Consider the following 22,459-nt stretch of genomic DNA (forward strand, 5'->3'; position numbering starts at 1 on the left):
TGCATCCTCAGACCTCCGGGATATTCACCTGGCCTGGCTCAGGATTTACTGAACTTGCGTGTGCGGCTGCTCTGCGATATCCAAGTGCAAACCAAAACACCCAAGAAGTACACTGATTTCTAATCTAAAGCAGTGTTGGTTTGTTTTTGTTGGGCTTTTTTTTTTGTGTTGTGTTGTTTAAAATTAGTGTAAATAAATACCCGGTACTCAAGTCTGCTTCAATCCAGCCAAAAGGAATATAGGCCAGAGTCCCTCCAGAAGGATGATAAAATTATTTATTCTTACTTTAGTTTATGTACACAGTAAAGACATTTGGCTAGAAAAATGCCTCTGTTGTAGTAGGAGCTATTCAAACAACTACAAACTATCAATAAATACATTAGAAACATATGGTATGCTGATGTAGAAATATCCTACGCTCTTTTGGTTACTTACTCAGTACAGTATTATTGAAAAGTTTTTTGGTATTCTTCATGCAACATCAAAAGTCTTCCTAACAATTCATGCTATACAACATGTTTTTCTTTATTAGAAATGGGATGAAATTTAAAACCCTGTTTACAAGTAGTAAAAAAATCACTGAAAATTTTAACATAAATCTCTTAATTTCTGTACTAAAAAGAACCAATTTAAAGAGGGTTGTCTTTAAAAAAATTAATTTTATCAACTAATTATATATAAAACAGGCAGTATTTCAAAAGGGATGTTTCCATCACCCAGGATGAATTTGTGCTTCAGAATTTTAAAAGGAATATTTATGGCAAAAACCTAAACCCAACCAGTAGGTAGAGGAGAGATTGCAGTATGAACTGCCTAAAACCAAACATGCTTCCAAAATCTGTCGAGGAAAACGCTAAACACTTACCCACATCACTATGCCATCACCTATTGTAACAATTAGAAATGGAGTTTTAATAATACTTAGCTCTTTTCATGCTCAAACTTCTTCACAAACATTTAAATAGCCCTAATGCTTCTGCAAATATTATTATCCCCACTTTACATTTGGGGTGGTGGAGGTGGAGAGGGCTAGGAATTTGCCAGGATACAGACCACGCACATCCATTTCATCTTGCCTCCTTTGCTTGTCTGAGCTCTTTATCACTTTCTGTATTTAACACTCAATGTACTGGAGAGCTCCAGGACACAGGGATGGTACATTCCCATCAGTTATTACTGGTTACTATGCAAGTTATGTCACTTTGAAAGTTACATGACAAATATTAGAGTAAAAATCAACATGAAATCCAGGCTTATGGTTGATGTCACAGAATGGCACGCCCCTGTCAAAACAAGCCTGCTCTTTCTGTAACCAAGTGTTACGTCTAGTTTGTTCTGTTTTACAGCTGAAATGACCCTGGAGGTTAATGGTTGTGGTACACAAGAATAAAATTTGTTCCTCACAATCTGTCCCTGTGAACACGGAAAGCAGCTCTGATGGTGGCTCTGTAAATCTTGACACTGTGAACCAAAAAGGACTTCTAGATGAAAAAGATTTCACATGTGCTAACCCACCATGAGGCACAGATTACTAAGGTCTCTTCCCTTCCACCTGAGTTAGAAAATACATGTGTCTGAATTATGTCCTGAAAACCATGTGGAAAAGTAAATGTCTAGCCATAAGATTGCAGATACAAAATAAAGTATTTTGCCTTCATTTTGGTATCAGTCCTTGAATTATTTAGATTGTTGTCAACATCCTGCACAGGAAGGGCATCTTCCAATTTGCCCTCCAGAATTTTCTATTTATGCCTTTCAGTCTGTGCCCTGTTTTGATTTTTATCCTGCCTAGTTTACTCTTACTCTAAAACCAGCTTAGTTTCTTGCTGTCTCTTGATAAGCTTTGGTGCAATGGATAATGCTGTGGTGTTTCCCTGCCTGACCTGTGAGAGATGAGAGACACAAAATTCTTCCACTTGTAATAACAAAATGACTGAGTATGCAAAACTACATCCCTCTTACAGGCACCCAAAGGGCTTTAAAAAGGCACCTGTGTTCTGTGTCACTTGTTCCTCAGTGCCTGATCTTGGTGGTTTTAGCGTGTCCCAAATAAGCCCTGTACAATGCACACATTCCCTTGCAGTATGGAAGAAACTTGGAATAAAAATTAAGATCTTCAGACATCACAGTCAGCAGCTGTGTCATCCTTTAACAAACACTAAAGCTGCATTGATTGTAAAAATTGGGTTCTTACAGCAACCTCACTCCCTAATCCATTTTCCCCCTTCTTCGCCAAACTTCTAGGAGAGAGGAAAAGTGCATGTTATGTGAGCTATTCCCCAAGCTCTTCCTGCCTTTTTTAGAGCTGGTAAGGCCAGAAAACATCTCTTTTTCACAGATGTGGCAGCAAAAGAACAGGAGTTTTGCTGCTCTTCCAGCAGCGCAGCCAGGAGCTGGCAGGCTGGCCGAGTGCCCTGCCTCTGGCCGCGTCCTGAGAGGTGAGAAGCACCTGCAGCTTTTGGCTTCAGATGGGGACTGTGGATGTTTACCACCAATGGAAAACAGTCCCAAGGCACTAGGCAGGAATGGAAAGGACACAAGAAAGCTGTTGTGACCTGGGAGTACTCTGTACAGCTGAAAAAACAGGATAAAAAAGTAAGAGGCATTGGCTCCTTCCTCTGGGCTTTCTGGAAGAACACCATTCAAACAAATAAAAAAGATGCAAGATACTTGGCAAATGTTTTCTCTGCCTAACTGAAGCCTTTCTCCCTGCTTCAAAAATCCAAGAGATGGAGGGATCAAGACACATTGACTCAAATTTGCTAATGTCAAAATGTTTCCTTTGCAGACAGATGAAATGCACTTGCATGTTTGGGCATGGCTTCATTTCTGTGTGAGGGAGAGGAGCCCACAGGCCTGCCTGGGCTCCAGGGAGATCACTGAAGGAGGTTGATTTCCAAACGCCAGTCTGGTGATGGGAGCCCAGCATTCCCCCCAGCCTGGACTGAACCAATCTGGATCATGCTTGCACCAACCCGGACTTCTAACTGTCTTAAAATTGCAGTCTTGAAAAAAAAGGGTAGAAAAGGAAAGGCTGATTGGCAATTCATTATCTGTCCTGTAGTCCAAAGCCATGAAATGTTCTCAAGTAGCTTGACTGGTGGCAGTTTGCTATTGCATGGCTGGTGTTCACCAGAAAAGCAGTTCCTCATGCTTACAGCGGTCACACTGATTGGGCTCGCTTTTCACAGTTCCTCCAGATCAGTTAGATCCACGACCACTTTCAAAAAGAGAGTGTCATCTCTGATGTAGGTGTTCTTTGTGTTCTCCAGGACGGCGTGTGGCACGAAGCGCGGACAGCCGGAGGCAATATTCATTTCTCCATCTGGCCTTTTGAAACTGCTGCTGTTGGGGTCAGCTCTAAAGACTTCCACAATGTGATTTTTTTTCCCACTTTGGTCCAAAAGCATAAGTGTAACCTTCTGCTTGAAAGGCCACAGCAGCAGTGAGTCAAACTCACCCCTCATGACCACGAAGTAGAGGGAGATGTGCGTTCCCTTTCCCGAGCCGTCCCCGTTCAGGTAGGCTCTCGCACACAACCTGTACCCACAGCGGCTGGTGTAGAAGGGCTGGCTGGCTATGGACAGCACACGGCCCTCCACTGCCTCTTTCTTCTTCATCTTGTAGTCTGTGATTTTCCAGATTAACTTCCCATTGTAGCACGTGCCTTCCAAAAGCTTAAATCGTTCTTCGTTTTTATTGAGCTGTGCTTTGTGAATATTGATCTGGAGATCATGTTTGCTGGACTGATCTTCCAAAACAACTGAGAGAGGAGGCAAAGAAAAGAAATAGAATAAAAAAAAAAGAGAGAGACATTTGGTAAAATAAAGCTATCAGAGCCCTGGATAAAGCAAGAACCCAGACTCAAGCTGGCAAAACTCATCTACCCAAGCCTGAGTACAGGCTATGAACTGTTAACTTTTTAACACTGTAACTGCAGCTAGTGGTTCAATAAGAAAAGCTGGCAACTATAAAACATGAATGCCTGAACAGTGCCACGGCCTCTATCACAGTGCAGGAACCAAACCAAGGCCAGCTCTGTGGCCCTGCAGTGCCACTGGAGTTCAGGAGATATTGTGCAGTAGGGAAAGGCGGGAGAACACCGCACACACCATCACAGTTTGGTCTCAGAATGCAAGAAAAAAGCCCTTTCTAGTGAAGAGCTCCAAATGATTTGGTGTAGCACCAGAGCCTTCACTTAGCCACCAGAAAATCAGCAAACCTCCCCTACCTGTGCAGGCAAGTGCCAACATACCCATACGCTGGTCGTATGTCTCCATCAGGGCAATCTTCTGTTTCACGTTTTCAATTGTGTCAAACAGGGGCCGCAGGTCTAATTTACTTTGCTGCTGGTTTGCCATCTGTATTAGCTGTTTCACTTGTGATTCCAGGCGTGCAGACTTATCCAGGTGACTAGCCAGAGCCTTCCCAGTTCATGCCCATTGGAGGAGGGTGGGAAGTAGACACAAGAGATATCCATAAAACCAGTTATTTGCTTTGAATTAAGATACTGAAGTCTTTAGCATGTCAGCACTATCAACAATATGATGCATTCAAAGTGCTGTGCTGGCTTAGGAATTTATCCCAGTGCTCCTTCATGATTAATTCAGCTCATTTACAGACTGAGAAGTCATCCCTCATTCAGAACCCATTCTCACTGCACCACTTCATTCAACTCATTATTTAAATTTACACCTGCACATTTGCCCTGGGCATCTGACCGTAAGGATTTGTACAGTGCTTTTTGCTCAGATCACATATCCAGACTTCTGTATCAATTAAAATGAAAAGATAATAACATATCATAAGAAATGAGGTCTTTGAGAAGGCTGTGCTATTAATGACAACTGTTACTGGAGAAACATATTTCAGGATGCAAGAAAGCAATTGGTAAAAAAGGTAAAATCAATGTCTCACCTGAGTGCTTACCATCAAGTTGCTATTGTTACCAAACAATTGTGTATACTGTCTGAATTCTTTCTCACACTTCTTAATGGCATCTGCTAGCTGCTGGATTTTAATCTCTTTACATTCCAGGCTCTTATACAGGTCAGATATCTACAGATGGAAAAATCAAGTGAGCTAGATAGAGCACTCCTTAATTCACTGTTTGTGAATAAGCACTGGCAAGAACTGCACATAAGGTAATCAGAGTTTTGAGCAGATCTATGTGGCTCCAGGTGCAAAGAGGCTCCTATCTCTCATTCCCATCCATGATGGTCCATTTGGCTCTACAGTGGGACAATATATACTTACATGCACACGTGCATGTGTATTTTTCTGTGTATGTATATGCATTTTTTTCCTTTACTGAGGTCTAACCAGCAGAAGAGATGATTCAGTGAAGGATACACACTTCAAAACCAAGTTTTAGCAGTTTGGGGCTCTTACTTCTTCCATAAACAAGCGAAAAGTAAGTCCCCCATCAGTTTGGATCCATTCAGTTAACAGCACTGGGCGTACACCCAGTGTCTCCTGCTGGGAGCCAAAGAAGTGATCTTGAGCAGAGAGCTGCTGTCCTCTGTGCTGCTTCCACACAGAGCAGTAACTGGGGCAGCTAAATGCTGCTTTTTGGAGCAACCTGGCCAGCCAGTGAAACTTTAAGATGCTTTATCTCTAAACTCCATATCCACTGTAAAACAGAGACTGAAAGCAAATGAGTTGAGCAATAGCAAGAGGAGCCTCCCACTGTGCCTGGCGTAGAATATACATGCCTGAGCACAGAGAGGTTTCCCTGTAATTCACTGACTTCACTAGAAGACCATATTCTGTCTTCTGAGGTGTGGAAAGACTATAAAAGGAGTCATTTAAAATGTAGCTGAGCTAAACCAGGCAACAAATGTAGAATCTCATATCATCCTCTAACCAGTCAAGAACTGCTGAAGAGTTCTCATTAAATATGACTTACCTGTTCTTCCAGTCGGGAGTTCTTGTCTAAAATCTGCAGCATGTGTTCCCTCAGGGCACTGTTTTCATGTTCAGCAAGTTTCCCTCTTTTAACCTTAGTGAGACAGAGGGGAGAAGTGAAAGAATAAAATAGTAAGATAAGCAGATTTTTGAAGCTCTTGGTAAAAAATTTAATGATGCAAACATTCAAAATGTCTCCTTTATGCCCTGAAAATGAGGGAAGGGCAGTCCTGATTCTCTAGTGTTTCCGCTTAGCCAGCAGAAATGGTTATGAAAGAACATAAAGTGGTTATTTTAATTATTCTGATTGGTTTGGGAGACAAAGTCCAGTCCTGGTACAGACAAAGATCCATAAAACAGTACCTTTACATGACAGCCGTACTGCTTATATGGACAGTCCACTTCTGCCTCGGGACACACAGCATGGTGCTTTTCAATCTGCGTGTATTAAGCAGTTTGTGATTAAATAAATACTTAGTAATTTGAAGCACTAATAAAATCTAAATGCCTGCAAAAAGGGTGAATAAAGGCCACTGTCATGACACCACCAATGACTTTACCAGGAAAATGAGTACTCAGAATCAATAAGCAAGCCAGGTGTTTTTCCATGCTGCAAAACACCAGTGGCTTGCAGCGACAGAATAATCCACTTAGAAGATGGGAGATATATCCCTTTTAGGACGGAACAAAGGAAACACTTAGAGCAATGAAATTTTATTGGCATGGGCCAATGTGGTCTGCAGCACAGCTTTCAGTTTTCATAAATATATGTGACCTGCTGAATTGCAGTATCTGGAAAAAAATAATAGTACCTCTTTTTTCAGAATTATTTGTGAACAGTTTTGGAGACAAGGCACAGGATAATCAGGACAGTCATTTTTCTCATGGTTCTGAAGAAAAAGAAACAGAACAAGGCAATGGCTTTCATTTTTGTAAAGCAGTATATACAGAGGAAGCTATGCAAAAAGTAATCCCAAACATACAAATGCATGACACATATCATCTTGTTCATAAGAGAGCATCAATAATTGGTATGATTTCAAGCACAATTATTACATTTTCTCCTTCAGCTACTCAGCCAACTTTTGTTTCAGGAGTTAAGTGCCATTGCAATGCTGGAAACTTCTCACTCAGCAATATCAAGGGGAAACAGGTGCTATGAATTCTTGGGAATGCTTCATAATCTTACCTTTATGTTAATTAACACCACGTATGTGTTACAGTACTGGCACCTCTCTTCCCGGAATTTACAGTGCTGGCTTAAGTGCTCTTTCAAGTCTTTGCGAAGAATTTGATCCCGACACCCATCATTAGTGCATTGCATGCTTTCAAACAAACACTGCTGCAGATGCTCCTGCAACACACACCAGCAGATTAAATGCCAAATGGCCAGTGTGACCAGTTTCCTCAAATCAATAATCACCTAAGCATTCAGAATATGAACGGACACTGTGATTTACAAAGGCAACATATAGCAAATGGTTCTTATTTAAAAAAAAAACCCCTAAGGCAAAGCTGGAACAAGCTAATAGCTGTAATATATGCTACTTACAGTGTACAGCTGTCATAATCTTTGTACTTAAACCACATTTCTACAATAACTCTGAAGACAATCACGGGAATTTAGTTGATCATAAATACACAGAGCTGTTATGAAAATCAAAAGCTTCAAAATTTGATCAAGCAAACCAACCTGATATCGTCCCAGAATTATTTTTGAATTGCAGTCAGGGAAGTTTTTGCAGAACACATGCAAGTTAAGAACTTCTCTTTTACAGCAGTTGTCTTTGAATACCTTCAAAGGAAGCAAACCAGCCTTAATATGCAGTCACACAGGATGTTATAAATAATATAAAAGAACATCACTACAGATCTTCTAGGTGTTCAAGTGTAAATGACAATTGTGAGTATGGCTCTTGATAATTCATATTGAAAATTTGTATTAAAACTATAAATTAAACCATTTATGACATTTCTAGTAAGCATAGGGGTTTTTTCCCCCAACATAGTTGTTCCACAGATGCTGATCCATCCCACAGCCAGCAGGACTAGTAGCACAGGAGCTGTATAACCACTGCCAGAGCCTGCTGTATCTAAAAGAAAGCAGATGGAGCTAACAGGCCCTGAAGGCCAAACCAGCTCTGTGCATGCTCCACTATGCTCAAGCAGTGCCTTTGGGATGGAGGCGATGCTGAGATATCCTTTCTGTCACATCTGAGATGCAGCACCGTTCTCAGCTGTGTATGCAGAACCAAACAAAGCCCTCAGAGCAAACTCTCAGTCTTATTTAGAGATCTTCCTGCATTGTTGTCATCAAAATTTGCAAGTAGAAGATGGCAAATGAAAAATGAAAATCATGTGGACAGTCTAATTATAATTTCTTATCAGGAGCAGGAGAAAGAAGAAGGAGATATTTGATTTCCCTGGTATATAGTATACTTCCAAGCCTTGTAATATAAATAAGGACAAATGAATCCATTATAAAACAAAACAACCAAAACCAACAATAGCTTCCAAAATAAAAAGGATGAACTTTTCTTTTCCTCTAAAAGTTACCCAAAAGTAAATGAGGTCTTCAGGGTTAATGTGATCTAATGGAGATAGTCAAGAAAGCAAATTAATAGCCAAGTTAAAATGAAGACAATCAGATAAACAAGATATCCTAGCAAGATAGGGGATTTAAAAAGTAAGTCAATAAAATCTCCATAAAAAAACAGACATCTGCTGACTTGGGAGGATTCAAAACTTTGTGAAATTCTTCAACACTTTACTGGAAATACAGAAGACTAAAATGAAATAACTTCAGAACATGAGGTATAAAATGAAGCTTTATATAGACAGCCATAATTCCTTCCTGGGAGAGCATCACTGAGTACACTGTTCCTTTAGCTTTATTTCAGAGACAAAAAACTGCTCTGCCCTGAGGACTAAAAGCCACCTTGTTCTCGGTTGTCTTGCCTTTCCCATGTAAATGCTGACTGCTGAATAAAACTACAGCCACTTACCTCATGCATTTTTATTGTTTCTTTGTCGACAGGACAGGTGGGTACTGCATTTAAGTCTCTAGATCAAAAGAAGAGTCATGTTAACCCACAGGAAATTCAATTTATTTTATTAAATTGGGCTGTGCTATAATCTGACTCTGACAGAAGTCAGCAGTAGATAGCATAAAAACAAAAAAAAAAAATCCTTTAAAAACACTTTCATCTGGCAACTACACAGCCAAATTCTGCCCACAGCTCAAAGAGGGCATAAAGCAGCAACCATGAACACGTAACAGAAAGCAGAGTTTGCCCTAAGAGTGTTCAATGGTAAAAACCACAAGATGTTTTTTAATTAAGAGGACTTTGTCACTCTCCGACCATCTGCAGCTCACAAATGTCATATCTCAAAAAATCTCACTGTGTGCTTTAAATCCAGCCTTTGTCTACTAGAAGCAGTGCCCTCCTTGCTACACCAGTAAAAGAAGATCTAATGGCTTCTTTCTTAAAAGGCTTCCAGAAATCCTGTAATAGGTAGCAGGAAAACAGTCACAGAGGCAGTGTGAAAGGAGTCAACCCAGAGACAAAGCAGCAAACATGAAGCATTCACAAAAGGTAGTTAGTGACATCCGTCCACATGAAGAGGCTCCTCTGCAATCTTTCCAGGTGAAATGCTGCCCTCAGGTACACCAAAGAGTCCATAATGTATTCCCAGACAGTCTGGGGGCAAACTCATTTGTACCAAGCAGAAGGGATGCCAGCAGCCTTGTGATCTGACTGCAGCATTAGGTAACATTAACATCAGTCTTATAATGCTGCTAAATTCAGAGGAATTATACCGAAGCAGATGAACACAGCCTAATCTAACCACCAGCACCAAAACCGAGAGACATCAACGCAGCAAATTCCTCTGAGGAGCACAATGGCAGAGAGACCACAGCAGCATCTCACACAGCACTATCAGCTTACATCAACAGTTTCTTTACACTGACTCCCCTGTGGTTCACCAGCACCAGGTAAGGTCTTCAGAGATGCCTTTAAAACACTGAGCATGCAGTCACTGGGTTCAACAGAGCCCTTCCATTGACTCCTGCAGCCTCTTACTGGGTCGGTAACATTACTATGGCACTATGCTGATTTATAGAAGATGTGGGGGTTTTTTTTACGAAAGGGAACAAGGGGAGCTTGCAGACACAGGAGGAGTCTGCTCTCACCTCAGAGCAAGAATGCACTGCTGGCAGAAGCGGTGCCCGCATCCCGTCTGGTGGGGATTGCGCAGGACCAGGTGGCAGTAGGCGCACTTGTACCGCTCCTCCAGGCTTTCCACAAACTTGTAGTCGGCGTCAGGCTCAAAGTCCAAAGAGCTGGTGCTGGAGGAGTTCTGGCGCGTGAAGATGCCCAAGAGAGCAGCGGGTTCGTCACAGGCCATGGGAGCTGCACTGGGAAGCGAAGCAGACACAAGGAGAAGCTCTTCAAATATTCCCTGGCAGCGACTCTGCCTCAGCTACTGCGTGCAGCAGGCTGCTGCTGGCAGGAGGGCTCTCATCTGCAGGGGGGAGACAGGTTTCACAGGGAAACGTGGTGCCAGCTATGGAAGAACAATGAAACACTCACAGAACCACAAAGCAAAGTTTACGCTACAAGCATCAAAGCACACTTCTTTGGAAAAGAGCTTCACAATCTGAAAATTATTACACAGAATTGAGATTTTTATGGTTTGGTTGGTTTTTGATTTTTTTGTTTTGTTTTCTTTTCTTACAGCAGTTCTTAGTCTTAAAAAACTTAAGAGCCTCAAACGAGTCTCAGACACAGCTGGGGAAAACAGAGGCCAAGTTTTGGCCTTAATGTTCACCAGGAAAATCTCCACTTAAAGTAGAGCCCACCCACATGAATTATAAATTCACTGCACTGGTTCAAGCAGGAGATGGCTTTGTGGTTCACAGCAAGGAGCATACAAAAAAAAAAAAAAGGCAGCAGGAAGATTTTACCTTCAGTTTAGGTGTTACAGGAGTTGAAGCCTCTTAATTTGACACCTTTCTTTTTCTTGTTGATCATTCATTTCTAGCAGTAAACTCTTATTTTACTTAATTATGTGCAAGTTTTTGGCTGTATTAATTCTGTCTGAAAGAAGTGGTGGGAAAAGAAGAAAAGCAGGGTTGCAATCAGAAGTGTGACATAAGTTTTTCTTTCAACCTACCATAACATACACAGCACAGGAATGCAACGTTAATTTTCCAATAGGAAAAAGCATCAACATTTGTTCCAAGCCTTAAGTCACAAACCTTGAGATTTTCCACCAGTCCCTCAACCTTGCAGCTATTTTTATTTTTTTTTTTTGCAAGGAGCTCAAGCCCTGGAGCCACTCTGGTTGGCATTTCTTGCAGCTTTGCACTCAGAGGACTTTTTCCTTACAGGACTGTATGAAAGCACAACACACCTGAGCTCCCAGACCATTTCATAAGCTCAGTTTTACAGCTGTGCCATGGGGATGCTATTTTCCTTCTGTGTGCACCACCTGCCCTGTCAGTCACTGAAGTCACTCTTACTGGCATCAGCATCTCTCTGAGAGCTCTCACTCATCTCCTGTAAGGTCACTGAGGGCAGCTGCTGCTTTTGGAGGGAAGCAGGGCCAGCACATCACCATTAACAACCTTGTGCCTGGCATGAAACAGTGTGCCCAGTGCTGACACTCTGCCCACCCTCCCTCCCTCCCTCCCTGCTGCAGCCCCTCCTGGCCCAGGAAAGCAGCAATTAGTGAGCTGCCACACAGCACCTCGGGCTTCAAAGAACAACATCCATTTTCCTTTCTACTTTAACAATCCATACTGGGTGAGGAAATCCTGCAGACAGATAATGTGCCCGATTCAAAAACACACCAAAGCACTTAACCAATTAAAATGTATTCCACAGCCAACATTTAAGTGCTCCTGCAACTCAGCACCCTTGTTAGTGGTTACACACAGTATTCACCTCCACAGCTTGTGAGAGTCTCCCTGCCTTTCACCAGGCTGAAAGTCTGACATACTCCAGCACAATTGATCATCTAACACCGGTAGCCCTCAGGAATATGAGCCGTAATCATATTCCAGCCATTAAAGACTTATTATTCCTACAGGAGTTTGCAAATTACCCTGTTTGGTCCCTCCAAATGAACAGCCTTCTGCTTCAAACCAGACGTGGTTGTCCATTTGCTTCTTTCATTTTTAAACATCTTTCCTCCTCTGAAAATGGGGTTCCTGTTTCCCTGGCACCTAGTAAGAAGCAATTCTATTTTCCTCCCGTCAACCAGAGATGACAAAATGCAGCCTGAGGGATTACCAGTTTCATGCCTCAGTAGCAGATGCCAGCAGCAGAATGTGCCTGCTGCTTCTAAGGCAGATGGAGAGCCATCACCATTAATTTCCAGAGCATGGACCATCCACGGGATGAACTGCCTAAGAACTCTGCCGTCAGTCGGTGACAACTCTGAAACAAGTTTCTTTCCTCTCTTTTTTTACTGCTCTCTCTCCCATTTACTTGGCATCCAATTTCCCCAGTCCTATCATGCTCCAGCACTTAAATCATCTAATGGTATGGTTTAGCAAGCTAATGCCACACTGTGTAAAAACACACTAAAAATGAAACCACCAACAAAAAAAATTGTATGTTTTACCCATTTTGCCTTTAGGGATCTCCCTTAACTCCAGCAACTCCAGCTGGAGTGACATGTTTTAGGCAAAAAACTTATGGGACACATTAAAAAGAAACAGTCAGCAGCCCAAAATCCCATCCAGAAACTCCTCCAGAGCTCTCACTGCTCATTAAATCAACCAAAATCACTCCCATTTCTTTCTCCAAGGAGCACTCTGCGGTGGTACACCACCTTCCAGCTCTCTTGCTGAAATGAGAGCCTGTATGGCTTTAAACACCTTCATGATGCACCCAACCCAGATCCCACTCCTAAAAATGGAGACTCTTGGCATCTCCATGAACGCGCCTCCTCCACCTCAGCCTCGCCCAGGATAGTATTGCAGGGCACAGGAAAGAGCATCCCAGGGAGAGGAGAGGCTGCCTGCTCAGAGGGCAGAGCAGAAACCTCTGGGTGCCCAGAGGATGAGGGAGCTCACTGCTGCTGCCAGCCTTGCAGGAGCTTTGCTGCAGGGCTTGCAGCTGTTCTGCTGGAAGAAATGGGCTGCCCCAGGAGGCGGCCTGGGGATGGCAGTGCTTTGCTCAAGCTGGAGAGGTGCCCGTGTCAGTCAGCTGGGGAGACTCAGAGGAGCTGAGAAACAGCAGCCCTGTGCCAGCCAGCACACGGTGGGATGTGATCCAAACCAGCCCAGGCAGCGTGTAATTCCCATCCCAGCACTCACCAGTGACTCAGAGTGGCTTGCAGCAGCTTTGCTCCCACTTCTGGCTTCCAGCACACGGGCTCTCTGAACTGAAGCCAAAGGGAAACCGTCAGGGGAAAAAGTGCTGTTTTATGACAGTGAGAGCACCCAAAGGGTTATCTGAATCAATTTCCTGCCTACGCTGATGCCTGGCCAGCGTAGGCAGGGCCTGAGGTAGCTTTCACTTCTGTCTGCTCACAGCTTCCAGCAAGGGGAAGGTGTCCTCCTGCCTTTGTGTACGCTGCAATTTTTCAGCACACGTGTGAATTGTAATGCTGGTTTAAAATAGCAGAGAGCGGCAGGCTCGTGCTGCATAATGATGCTCTTGTGTCAGACACAGTGCACACTGTAAAGGGATTCTCACTGCAACTCCACTGCAACGGCACACACACAAAACCCCCCAGTCTATGGAGACTGAAAATCTACACATAAAAAAAAAAAAGGATTTCCCTGTACTGAAATAAATAGGATTAATTCTGCCCACACATAAAAAAAAGTAGTGTGAATCACTAGAAGCTAAGTCCAAGTCCTATTAACAGCTATCAGTGAGTGGGAGCTCAAAGGCAGTGCAGTACAAAGAGCTCCCAGCTGCATCTTCCCACTACTTCAGCATCCCAGCCCTGCCTGCACCACAAGCTGCACAAGCAAAATGCTTCTGGAACAACTCTTTCTATGCAGATGCCTTAACCTCACTGGAAATAATCCAAGTGGGAGAATTTTCTTAACAAAAATAAACTTTATAAATTGTGAGCTATCCTGTTTTAACTACCACCACACCAAACTGAGCCAAAACATTTTCCAGTAAAATGTTCCACACTTAGAACTGCTTCTTCTTCAGAAACTGAGCAGAATGTAATAATAAGGAGAAAAATCAGCATGGGCATGACTTACTAGAATATAAAATTGCATCAACATTTTAAAGCCATGTTCAAACAGCTCCCCTCCAGCACTGCTGCTCTCTATCTACAGCACCAGCAGTCGGAATGACAAGAGGCTGTGTGGAACGTTGATATCACATTGAACTACTGTGGACAGATTAACTTCTTCCAGCCATAAAAACATACTTTCTGCACCCAGGAAAAAACATTCCTTATAATACGGTTGGTTTTTTTAAAGAGACACTGTTTTTCCTGTTTTCTCTCATATGAAGCCAAGCCCTCCTGAAAGGTTAGCACATTATCCCATGAGCTGTGACTGCACCATTACAGCCAAAACTTCCAGGACAGCAGAGCCAGGCACAGGCACTGGGTGCCACCATGTCTCAGACTGAGAAGAGAAAATATCCAGGATGTTATCACAGATCTGATCATCACACATGGACAAGACAGGATCCAGCCAGCAAATGGGGCTGAGAGCCCAGCTTCTGCCAGGTTTCACTGCATGAGGGGAGGGTGATGCTCAGCCACTCTCCAGGACTGGGGTATTCCCAGCAAAAAGCACCTTCCTCACTTACCAGCTTCCATGTCATACATACAACAGGGCACAAAAAAAGAGTTATGCACCTACCTTTCTGTAGCTCTAGTTCAGCTCTGTTGCCTTGTCCTAAGACATTGGTTGGGACAAGACTTAGAAGATGCCCTGTCCCTCCCTCTAAAATTGTCAACCTTTTATGGTAGATCAGAACTGTCTTAGTCACAGTGGGAAAAATTTTGTCAAATTTGGAGGTCTAAGTCACTTCACTGGGAGGTAACAGGCAGAAATGGGATGGAGGTGAACACATCTTGCATTAAAACAACCCTCTCCAAGCTGCCATATAAACTATTCAATTTATAAACAGATTAGCTGCCTCCAGTACTTTTGAATGAAAATAACAAAGCTGTATGATTTACTACTCTAAGGCCCTCCAAAACCTCACTATTGTGGGGACAAGAAATATATGCCCTAACTCAACACACAGAGTGGAAGAGATAACAGTTTGCTAAAGAATGACTGAAAGTATCTATACAGTTTGAGATACATATTTAAGATACAGCAAGTTACATGGAATAATGTGAAAACAGGAGATGATGACATCTGACATCTCTGGGGGATCATCCCTGTCCCTTCCAGCCCAAAGAAGAGTTAAAACATTTTGGCTGCTGACAACAAAACACATTCCCCATGTGGGAGAAGGACCCTGGCTGCATCATGGGTGTCCCTCCAGCACAGAGGCTGAGGAGGGAAAGGATCCCTTGTTGCACCAACACAGACCCACTGCTAACACTCAGGGTCACCTCAGGAACTGCTCTGATGATGTCCTAATCACTTAAAAGCTGCAGGGCAGTGACCTGCTGGTACCCAGGAGAGAGTGCTCCTAACAGCAACAATTTCTTATTGGATATGTGCCTGAGCCCCCCCACACCCCAGGGGATGTTGAGGCAGAGGCAGCCAAATACACATTTCCTTTTGTATACAGACACCACTATACTATTGAAGTTTCAACTGTAATATTACCTCATCCTCAAGGCACAGTAAAACCTTACTAAGCAAGCATCAGTTTGCTCATCTCCATAGGCAAATTTTCACTAAGCAGAGTACGACAGTGGGGTTTCCTTTGCATAGAGGTACAGTCAAGCATTACAATTAATTCCCATAAGACTAGGCTTCATCAGGTTCATTCAGGTTACAACACAGCATTTAAAAAAAAAATTAAAACTACACTCTTACAACTAATAAAGTGTGTCTGGTGCTAAAGCAGCTTTGATTTTACAGTCAGTTTACTTATTTGCTTCAGCTACTGTTTTCCCTGGAGGTTCTAAAAATAATTAATTAATTTTGCAATATCAAGAAATCTATTTCTAATCAACATGATGCTGTTATGCCTTAAAATAACCTCATTCACAGCTGTAAAATAACCTTGTTGCCATCACTTCTGTGGCAATCCCTGAATGTTTTATCACCTTCCCAAGAACCAACAGAAATCTCAGTAGGAAGGTTCTGCCTCTCATCCCTACAACATCACGGCACCACTTTGCTGGTTCAGGGGGTGAACTTGTTTCCTGAGATGTTTTTGGGTCTGCAGCCTTCCCCCCTGTGTGCCAAGCCCTTGAATAGCCCTTCAGAAATGAGAAATAATTCTGGCAAAGTTAAGCTCCTGCCAGTGTTAACAAGACACGATTTGGTAAAGCCATACCTGGAAACTGTAGCTGGTCCTCAATGGGGAGAAAATGAGAGAGAGACAGAGACAGAGTGTACCAGCATGAGCTTTGTGGTTAACACAGAAGTACGAGCATTTTAAAACAGCAAGGGAGTGGAAATCCCCCAAAGTAGCTTTGAAAAGATCACGTATAAAAATGTTTTAGAAGTGTTAGGATAAAAGGCAAGCCACTGAAATGCATTTCATCTTACTGCAATGATGTAGGACTGCAGATTTTACCATCTGGAGCAACACAGGATTACCAAGGACGTTTCTCACAGCTGGAATCCAAGATTCAGAGTAGATTTCACCTTCCACAGAACTGGTGAGTGATGTGATCAAAGAAAGAGTACAAGGACAGCAGGAAACACGCAAGGACATAAGGAACACCCAGGTCCAATCCTGCGAAGCCCTCCACAGTGGCCTCGGCAAACCCAGGTGAACCCACGCATTGCAGGAAGTGAAGTGGCAACTCACAGAGGAAGCATCACTGGCTCAGTCACATCAGCTCATGTCACAGGCTGCACAGGCATGTCACATTCAAACAGAGCTCTCACACGGAAATAAAATCCACTTTAAGAAAATAAACATTTTGTATGGTTTTGCAATAACTTAAGTGGCCATAAACCCTTATGGTTTTCTAGTCTGAACTTGTGCACACAGGATTCTTGGCAGCCTCCCTCCCCAGTCCAAAATGTGCTGCCCTTATGGCAGTGCCTTAGGCTCCATCTCTACGCCCACTCTCTCTTTATCCTCCTCTGCCCTCTTCTTTTGCTTTCTGGTCTCTTGTTTTCATTTTTTTCCCTTCCTTTCCTAAAGTAAGCTATTGTATTTTCTCTGAAAGCAATAATTTTTAAGTCTCCTGTTATTTAAAATACTAATTTTCCAAAGAAAGTTTCTATTCTCTTTTGTACTTAATGCAACATATACCCTCTTTTGCCTTTTCCCTTTAACTGAACTTTCTCCCAAAGCATTTCTAACACATTTCAATCTCCATCCCCCATCCCAGGAGGTATCTCAACCTACAGCATCTTTTCCTAGACCTTCCATGAAGCTCTGGAACAGACAAATCATTGCATCATGAAGTCAGTGGCAAAGAGAAAGGCACCAATTTGCAGGCATGCTACTTCTTTTTGGGATCAATTAAATTGATTTGAGTTGCATTTCTCACACATTTCATTTCAGCACAGCCTAAGCTCCCTTCTGCGGTCAAGCTTTTGAACAGAAGAAAGTGCCCTTTTGTCCCTGCCATCAGCACCTGTCCTCAGGTTGCTTCCAGGTCAGGCTGTAGACCACACACCACCTCTGAGCAGGCTGACACCAGAACAGCACAACAGCTCATACACAGGCTTTCCTTGAGCCTGGAAGCTCTGAGGCAAGGGCACATCCAATGGATTTGTCAGGAGGAGACAGCGCTGCAGAAAGTGTAGTGCTTTACAAGCTTGGCTCCAGGAAGCGCCATCTGCTTCTGGGAAGCTTTGGGGGAATCCCCAAATGGAGAAGTTGAGTGGGAGCAGGATCTTAATTTTAAACAGTTTGACTCTGCAGATGAGTAGAGAGCAGTGGGCCAGTGTTACTGTTCATGGGCAGCCCTTGACCTCCTCCAGCACCAAGAGTGCTGAAACCCTGACCGAGTTTCAAGCAAACTCAAGGGGATGAACTTGAGTGAAAAGACAGACAGCAACAGCATTTAGGAAACAGAATGGAGGAGGAGACAGAAAAATAAAATAAAGAAACAAAAGTTACTGGAAAACCCCCCAAAACCAGTAAGGGACAGAGCAGGATAACTAATAAACTTTAATTTTTTATTTTTTAGTGTACTGAAGTCAAAGTAAGTCCTCACTTTTCCTAACAAATAATTGGCCATTACAAATATTGCAGAACTAGGTCTTTGGGGCTTTCAAATTCACATCTCTTTCTCTGCCCTATAGGGGACACACTATTCAGGACTTCAGGTGATTTGACCATTCAGTTGGTTTGACCATGAATATCTGTTTAAGGCACAAGAGATTCTTGGTTTTAATTTTCCATGCCCAGACCCTTTGACTCAGCCTTAATAAAGAACTTTATCAGCAATTATACAGAAATCTGTGAATCAACTCAACGGTTATTCATCTGAATTACTAGGATGTACTCTTTTCTTTTAACACATACATGTGTCTGATGACATGCAGACACATATTTTTGCAGCCACAGCTGTCACTGAAAATGTAACTTCTAATGTAAAAACCCAGATGCTATTGGGGACCCCATAAACTTGCTGTTGGGAAAGTGGTGACAGCAAAGATTGTTATCATTTTCTTTTCTTAAAAAGAAAAAAAAATCAACAGGAGAAAGGATGTGTTCTTAAAAAGTCCCTCCCATGAGGACAGGCTGGAGATTTACAGAGGTAAGAACCAGGAGTGGTGCCTTCCCATGGCCCCTTCTCCAAAGGCAGCAGGCAGTGGGAAGCTGTGCTGCTCTGCCTAAGCATGCTGTCACAGCCAGGCAGCCACAGCATTTTTTGGTTTCTTTCTAAGGGCCACATTCCAGTTTCAAGCACAAGAATATAGCAGACAAGACTGTGAACCAAGACTTAGCACAAGTCTGACCACTTCACCACTTCATGTCTCACAGCACCTACTTTGGGAAAAACTGCTTTGCAGATGGTTCCCAACCTTAAGGTTTGGTTACTTACTAGGTGGCTTTGTATAATAATAGTAACTAACTTCTATATTTTGATATAGTCTTCTGCAAAGTAAGTTCACAGCAACTTACTTACCCATACAGAATCCTTGTCAGGATATTACACACAAAAACTTGCTTTATCAGTCCCACTCCCAGAGTGAGAGAAAACCTGCTTAAATACAGAGAACTCTGGGCAATCCCATATCAAAACCACTGTGGTTTAGGTGCAGACAGTTTCTCACACACTTGTGTATTTGTTACAATATTGAGCAGGGGAAACTGGAAATTTTTGCAACATTTTTATTAACAATACAGCATGACTCAAGTTTCCTCACTTTCCCGAGCCTAGCCACACACCAGGGTAAAGAGCTTAGCTTCTTTCCTGGGCTGAGGGAAGACAGTGGAACAACTGCACACTTGCAGCCCAAACTGGTACTGATAAGGGACTGATGACTAACAGTGTGATCATTAACCCTTCACAGTTATTGCTGAGAAATTCGGAGAGAAAAGCCCCAGAAAGCAAAGGAAGAGGTTCTGAAATCCTCACCTGAGGGCCCAGACCCAAGGGCACACTGGCTGTAAGGTGTCCCAGCCAGCTGGCTGGGTCCTGCAGCAGCACCCTCAGGCTGCCACGCTGCTCTGGGCAGGGAATGCTCCCAAGAGTGGAATGTCTGCAAGACACCAGAAACTACCTGAATCCCTGCAGCCACCACCAACTGCCTCCACAGAATCAGGAGACCAAGAAAATTACAATTCACACAGACTCCCAGAGAAACCAGAGAAAGGAATATCTCTCCCTAGCCAGATGATTCCTGATGATGAATTATGTCCATTTATGCAAAATCAAATGGTCAGACTTTTTTGTCACCTGAAGGAGACAGAGGGCTGTAGGATAACTTAAAAGTGGGCACAAATAAAGTCTAGGAGATGAAGCACCCTACAAGTCTGTACCTGCCCAATGAAGGGACTTTGCAAAGTGACCCAAGCAATACGAAGCACAGAATGAAGAGCTCCTGACTAGTCCCACAGCTTTGACAGCTGTATAAGAGCTGCTCCTTAGGGAGCCAGTCTGGTGAAATAAAGAACTGTCTAGTTTCTGCCCTCTGCAGTCACCTGAATTCCTTTTGTCCAAGTCTACAAGAGCAGCTTTCTAGCTTTAAAATCTTGTCCCATCCTGGCTGTAATTCCTTACCCCCTCAAACCTCCATAAATACCCTGTGAGCACCACAAGCTTTTCTTTCTCCCCTCATGATGTTACTCTGAATCTTATCTTTTAGTAGCTTACAACTTTTCTGTTTCCAACCCTAAAGCTTCCTGCCAGGTACCCAGAGATGTGCCCTATCGTCACAGATCATCTTCCTGCACAGGCTGAACCCAGTCTCTCCTCTCATATCTGGGCTGGGGATGATGACCAGCCCAGGGGTAGTATGATGAGCCCAAGCTTCCCCCACAGCCCTTCTTCTGCACAGCCCATGTCCCAGCCTGACACAACCTATTCCACTCAGCTCCATAACCTTCATAAAGCTCTCTCAGGCTTTAAGTGTTAGATCTTCACAATACCTCACCAACTTCTCCTGCTTCATGTCTCTGTATAATACAGTATTTCTTGTCTTCTAACACAAATAAAATTGTCATCCGTCAACATCATCCTCTGGTTTTCATTGAATCAAAGGTTTGGGTTGGAAGGGACCTTAAAGATCATCTCGTTCCAACCACCTGGCCATGGGCAGGGACACCTTCCACTAAACCAGGTTGTTCAAAGCCCCATCCAGCCTGGCCTTCAACACTTCCAGGAATGGGGGAAACACTAATTTCCAAACACTTACTTATCTTGAAATATTTTACATTATTATTATTATTATTATTATTATTATTATAATATATTAAAATAAAATTTTACTCATTTATCCACCCTTTGTGCTGCCACAGGGATCATTTTTCTAAGCAACAGCTACAACCACATCACCTCTCACCATCCCTCCACTTTCCCACTACACCAAAACCTCTTCACTTTCAAAGCTTGTTCTCGCCTCCCTCCACTTGCCCCCCAGCATTGCCTCCAATGATATAAAGGTTTCCTCTCCATCCAAGGAATGAAAACAGGCTCCACTGCTTCCTTGTTATGTATTTGAGCAAGTGTGCGCTGGGAGGGCAGATTTTTTTTTTTTACAAATATTATTAGCAGGCTGTTCTACTTCAGATCTCTTCTTCAAGATCTCCTTTGCCAAGCAGCTGGGAACAACTGGCTTCTGTCACAGCGATGCAGAGGGTCCCACTGTCTCCTACTGCTCCTGCACACAGGCACGTCCCTCCCTCCTGACCTGAAACTATAAACTCCCTTCAGCCGAGGGCTGCGGTTCTGCCTTCTGCTCGCACAGAGGGGTCCTCAGACACAGCAAACACTTCTCTGCACAACAGAAATAAAACAAGATAATCGTGGCTAACGGCAAAGGAGGCTGTCCTGGGTGGTTTTAGGCTGAGTGCAAGACATCACCACCACACCTCAGTCCTCTGACAAAAGACCATGAAGCGAAAAACCAGCCAGGCTAAGGCTCATGCACAAGGGCATTCCAGAACACCCCAATTTTACCTTCATCACTAAACCCGCATGCTCTGTGTGCAATCAGCAGGGGAGTTTAAAAATACAACTGTTTCTGCTGCCAGCCTGGAGATGTGCCTGACCTGAATACACCCAGCTATTTTTAGCCCATCACTGCACTCCTTTCAGCCATCCCGTATTTATAAAACGGAAGTTTATGAGGAAAGTTGTTCTTGGCTGGCACCGGGAAGGCGCAGCCAACCTAACAATAGGCAGAGCAATTCAAGAAGTGCCAACAATAGGGGCTCTTCATTTTTCCTTCTAAATATGAAGAGTGTTGAAAATGTTTGGTTAAAGCCTGCTGCCTCAAGATGTTCCCAGAGTGCCGTTAATCAAGGAAAATCAGAAGACTCCCTGCACAAGCACAGAGGGGAGATTCCCTCCCCCCCAGCAGCATTCAGCTGACACCAGCGGGGATGCTTGTTACAGTTCTCTGCAGTCTGAAAAGATCAGAGCCGCAAAACCATTCATTCATCCGAGCAGTCCCGGCTTTGCCTCCTTTCCAGCCCCCAAAATTTCAGCCCTACGTCTACATTGGGGCGGGCACCGGGCCTACCTTTCCCTCCGGCATCCCTGGGGGGCGGCGGCCGTGGAGCATCCCGGGCAGGGCAGGGCTGGGCTGAGCCCGGCTCCAGGCGGGAACCCCCGCGCCAGAGGCGAGGGCTCCGCCGCACCTCGCACAACTCCCGGGGAGCCAACTTCGGCTTTGCGACAGGGCCTCCTCTCTAAGCGGAGAAGAACAGCCCCTCGGAGACCTCCCTCTGCTCCGCGGGGCTGGCAGAGGGGACTTCGGGGAGGTGTCGCCCCCGCCCTCCCGGCCAGC

General features: G+C 43.6%; 1 protein-coding gene across 6 annotated transcripts; it reads right to left on the reverse strand.

The window, feature by feature from the left end:
* Positions 1-249: 249 nt before the first annotated feature.
* On the reverse strand, positions 250-22,432 carry TRAF5 (TNF receptor associated factor 5). Of its 6 annotated transcripts, none has more exons than XM_015621902.3 (12): positions 22,193-22,432; positions 10,877-11,009; positions 10,103-10,327; positions 8,913-8,970; positions 7,601-7,702; positions 7,097-7,261; positions 6,720-6,797; positions 6,271-6,345; positions 5,909-6,001; positions 4,918-5,058; positions 4,256-4,424; positions 250-3,763 (listed from the first exon to the last, which is right to left on the reverse strand). In XM_015621902.3, the coding sequence occupies exons 3-12, from the start codon at positions 10,315-10,317 to the stop codon at positions 3,186-3,188; spliced, it is 1,674 nt and encodes a 557-aa protein (XP_015477388.1). In that variant the 5' UTR covers positions 10,318-10,327; positions 10,877-11,009; positions 22,193-22,432; the 3' UTR covers positions 250-3,185. The 6 variants fall into 6 exon arrangements, with proteins under 6 accessions (XP_015477388.1, XP_015477393.1, XP_015477390.1 ...); XM_015621907.3 differs by lacking the exon at positions 22,193-22,432 and adding an exon at positions 13,238-17,126 and having other exon boundaries at positions 4,930-5,058; XM_015621904.3 differs by lacking the exon at positions 22,193-22,432 and adding an exon at positions 13,238-17,123 and having other exon boundaries at positions 10,877-11,005.
* Positions 22,433-22,459: the final 27 nt, after the last annotated feature.

The sequence above is a fragment of the Parus major genome, chromosome 3 (assembly GCF_001522545.3).
Source record: "Parus major isolate Abel chromosome 3, Parus_major1.1, whole genome shotgun sequence".
NCBI classification, from domain to species: domain Eukaryota; kingdom Metazoa; phylum Chordata; class Aves; order Passeriformes; family Paridae; genus Parus; species Parus major.

What these genes read in the sequence shown, in the direction of transcription:
- TRAF5 (XM_015621902.3), bottom strand. Translation starts at nt 10,317, where the DNA reads ATGGCCTGTGACGAACCCGCTGCTCTCTTGGGCATCTTCACGCGCCAG. An exon ending in AGTACGGCTGTCATGTAAAG is followed by an intron (nt 6,002 to 6,270) that starts GTACTGTTTTAT and finishes TGTCTCACTAAG; the next exon opens with GTTAAAAGAGGGAAACTTGC. An exon ending in ACTCCCGACTGGAAGAACAG is followed by an intron (nt 5,059 to 5,908) that starts GTAAGTCATATT and finishes TTCCATCTGTAG; the next exon opens with ATATCTGACCTGTATAAGAG.